This window comes from Atta colombica, unplaced genomic scaffold, assembly GCF_001594045.1.
Source record: "Atta colombica isolate Treedump-2 unplaced genomic scaffold, Acol1.0 scaffold155, whole genome shotgun sequence".
Taxonomy (NCBI): Eukaryota; Metazoa; Arthropoda; class Insecta; order Hymenoptera; family Formicidae; genus Atta; species Atta colombica.
The window spans coordinates 2,049,078-2,053,408 of record NW_017259245.1 but is presented as its reverse complement, the minus strand read 5'-3'; the positions used below and the strand labels follow the sequence as shown (position 1 = coordinate 2,053,408).

General features: G+C 40.3%; 1 protein-coding gene across 1 annotated transcript in view; it reads right to left on the bottom strand.

Moving 5' to 3' along the window:
* The window catches only part of LOC108685605 (B-cell lymphoma/leukemia 11A), a 32,034-nt gene extending 28,014 nt beyond the window's left edge, over positions 1-4,020 (bottom strand). Inside the window, exon 1 of the mRNA XM_018190473.1 lies at positions 3,839-4,020. Coding sequence (XP_018045962.1) covers positions 3,839-3,875 — 37 coding nt within the window. The 5' untranslated portion in view covers positions 3,876-4,020. The remainder of the gene's footprint in view (positions 1-3,838) is intronic.
* Positions 4,021-4,331: the final 311 nt, after the last annotated feature.

Genomic DNA, 4,331 nt, shown 5'->3' with positions numbered 1-4,331 from the left:
TTTATTAAGAGAATCTTTATATCAACTATTCTATATTTAACTAAATAAATGAAAATTATTTCAATTCTAAAGCATCTTGTTTGAAGTATAGAATGCAAGTGTACTTCCGCTTTAATTGATAGAAGAAGATTTAATGTTACTTATAATTATGAACCTTATAATACTAATCATACAGATTGTATCAGTCGTTTAAAATTTTCGCTTCGAATCCAAACGACCCATATCTATAAGAAAGTTAATCACACTTGCAAGCTAAATTAGTCTTTTATAATACAGTCTTTTATAATGAATTTTATTTTCAATTATCTTATTAATTTTATATTCCATATTTTCATATCTTATTAATTTTATATTTCATTTTTCGGCAACTTGCGTTACATTTTCCATTTGAAGCGTTCAACAACGTTTCTTGCGACAGTCATCAACTCAATAATTCGCGAATGTCGGGTGACAAGAGATAACTCGTATATATAACGCACATCTCTTTTACATAGTGCATCATTATGGGAAAATGATTGTATGATTGTATGTAGGATATGATACTTGCCGTTCGATATATATGAGTAAATACGTGATCTATCTACATATGATACGCATGTCGGAAGGAAGGAATACGGGAAAGCAGGTAATCAAACTGCAAGCACGCAACAAATGCATCATTTTGTGGAAGCGGATAATATTCTGCATTTGCGAACGCGAATTTAAAGGTTAAAAACTTAAGATAGTAAAAAATGAGTTAAGATAGTTCGCTCAAGGGCCGTAAAGTTTTCTACATTTCCTTTAATTATTATATAATTGAATTTTCATGTACTTTGCAAACTCTTTTTCTGCTAGTCGATCGATCCATCCGCGATTTGAAATTATAAAAAAAGAAACGAGATCTCACTTAACGCCGGCGGGAACTCACCTTAACGCGAACGATAGGTGATATCATTCGCGCCATCATCGATATCAAATAAGATACGATAGAATGATGAGGTGAAACGAAGCACATCCATCATCATTGTCGCATCTATGTTCATGAGGCCGTCACTTAGTCATCAGCCGTCAGGTAGTTGGCCGAGAAGTAAACAGGATTTTCTTAGTTATCGCGGAAAGAATTCTTTCTTGACATCATGTTCTTGACATCAAAAATCAGTTCAAAGTAAAGAAAAATCGATCCTGATTTCGCCCCATATGTTATAAAAAATAGTTATTGAGATCTCTCGACACTGACACTGTCCATGAATTTTGCTTCTGGATGGCAGATACGCAAACTCGCGAATTCGTGTTCATTGCGATATTGTCATCTTCCTCCTCCTAATCGCGATGATCGATCGCGTGCTATTATGGGATCTCACCGTCTTAGAAATCCATGGCGTTACGTTGTTCGTCATCACTCGCGAATCGACATGGCCCATCGATCGCTACGCTGTGACGAAGGTCAACTAATAAAAGTAATCGGGGCGTAAGGGGATAATCGGTGCCGCAGAAATATTCCGGTATCTTTTCGCGGCGGCGTCATCGCGCGAACTAAAGAATATCGCAGTTGTAATTAAGAAAACGGAGCCGCCGCCGCCGCCGTCGCCGGCGTCGCCGCCGTTCCGTAGAGGCGAGGGGGTGCCTCGCGGGCGTCGCGGGGGCGGGTGTTACCAACGGGGGGTAGCAGCCGCGGGGGTGGAAAAGTCTGTGAAAAACGCGCGCATGACAATGCCGCCCTTTCTAACCCACCCCGCGCCTTCTACCATTACCTTCTCCTCCTCCTCTTTTTCCTCCTCCACCTCTACCTCCTGCTTCTCTCCGACTCCTTCTCCACCACCTTCGTCGCTTCCACTCTCCTCGCCTGGTGGGGGCTGTCGCGAACTAATTAAAAATTCAGCCGACGACGAGTTACCCGAAGACGTTGGCCTTCCATCCCTCTTTTCCTTCTTTCGCTCTCGTTCGACCTCTTCTTCTCCCTCTAGTTCATTCACTCACACACACACTTTCTCTTTCTCCTTGTACCTCATCCCTCCTTCCTCCCCCTCCCCCCTTCTCTCTCTCTCTCTCTCTCTCTCTCTCTCTCTCTCTTCCTCTCCCTTCTTCTCTCTTGTACTTAACTTTCTCGCGCTTTTCGTAGCTTTTTTACCTTCCCTCCATCGTCAGCCACGCGACCGCCGATCCTTTTCACTTTTTTTTCGTTGCACCACACCACGAGGAACGGCCGCGCGCTTACCTCATCGACAGGTTGTCTTCTTCATCGAGACTCGGGTGCTTTTTCCGAGAAGACAGAGTTAATTACCGCATCATGACCGGGATACCGATTTGATGCGGAAGACTTGTATTATGACTGCCGTATTCAATTCTTTTCCCCAGAAAGCATCGCTTGCCAAGAAATTAATCGGAAGAGGATTTGATTTTGAAGTTTGCCGTTCCATATCGCTTTATTTTTATTATACTATGACATAGCCCCCGACGACGCATAACATCAATGAATCGAGACGGATCATAAAATGATTAGGATCGAAGTAGAGCATGTTGAACTTGCGTGACTCGATTGAAAACGGTTTACGACGATTCGATCACGGATCACCGTGAAAGGATTTACCGCCGAACACCGAGTTTCTCGTTACAAATGGCACGGATTTGTCGGCGGCGATTAACAACTAGCAGAGAGATTACTTTTGATTTGCTCTCGAAGAAAACTTAAAACGAGTTACATCGACATAATCGAGTGAATCCGCAAGTAATTTTGTTCTTGATTAACGATGTCTTAATTTATATTGATACAAAAATTAATATTAAAAATTTCTGAGAAGAATATGAATGCAGAATATTGTAATGAAAAATAGGAAAAATAGGATTTTGCGATTTAAACGAAAAGAATTTATTTTACTATTTCTAGTCTATTTTTTTACTAGTATTAAAAATTTGATATATACACAATATAATACAAAACAGAAGTCTAAAACAGAATGAAACATACTAACTGATGAAAAATATATTTGTTTATTGAACTTCTGTTGAAAGGAAATCTTTTCGAACAAGGCAACAATATTTGTGTTTTGGACATTCGTATGATCAGTTGGAATTTGAAGACTCATTCTTGTGATTTTGTAGAAGCTATTGTTTTCTTTTTTGTTAATATAGCTATATTATTTTCTTCCTTATATTCTTAATTTCTTACTAGTTTTGATTTTTTATGAAAACATATAAAATATACATTTAAATTATATATAAAATTAATTGACACTGATGAAATTAATCTGGCTATTTATTTTTTTAAACATTTATCGATCCTAATTGTCGAAACATTCACAAGTTTTTTTTCGAAACAATCGATCGAGAAGGTAGTAAGGAGTTATATCATTTTTAATCTAATCACGTCATAATAGGATACATTATCAAATCTAATCTAATCGTACTTTAAGTACTGCAAGTACTGTACAACTTGTACAACAAATGATAAAGCGGTATATATAGAATCAAAATATAGTGAGGTTTTTAGTAATGATTTTAATAACTTCATTGTTTCTTTGCTCCAACCGCGTGGGACAATAAATACGCTCGTAAACATGATACACATGATTTTGAGCGCATTGTCTTCGCAAACGGGACAAATATCATGCATTTAGCATGTGTCTAATCGCGTGTTTTCGCACCGTCGCGGCGTGACCATTTCGCCACGAATATTTGGTTTTCGTGTCAATTCAATTCGACGAATGATTCACGCCAAATGACCAATGGTATCGAACGTGTTATCATTCTTTAGCATTCTTGCCAAAAATTACAGCGGCATGTAAACACGAAAGAAAGAGTTCGTGTTAACGGACAAGCGTGACATTTCGTGGAAATGGAATTTTTTGTTGTCGTCACTCACCTTGCGCGATCCTGACCGCAGGCATTTTGATCCTCATGGTGGCGTTCGCGATCTTCGACTTTCGTCGCGTAACACTGTCTCTTAAAGAACGAGCCTCAGCTCTGGGAGTCCAGGACGGAAAGGGGTTGTGATTGCTGTTGTCGTTGGAACCAAAAGTTGCAGTTGTTACCTTCCGATCTCTTGAATCACATCCGCGGAGACGAGATGAGAAAGGAGGAAGCGACAAGCGCACGTCGGTAGCTGAACAACAGGACAATGGACCCGATCCCGATTTCGGCCGTCGTCACGCTTCCGCCCTCCTCCCTCTCACCTCCACCGCGTGTTTTCGCCCTCCACGAGAGGGTCCATCCGATTTTTCCCGGGATATCGAAACACTGTCCTCCCTGTCCTTTTTTTCTAGGGACACGCCGTGTCCAGTTTTTTTATCGCGAATCGCGCTCTCTTACGCTATTATATCCGATACGATTTCGCACATCTGATCACCGCAACCTGG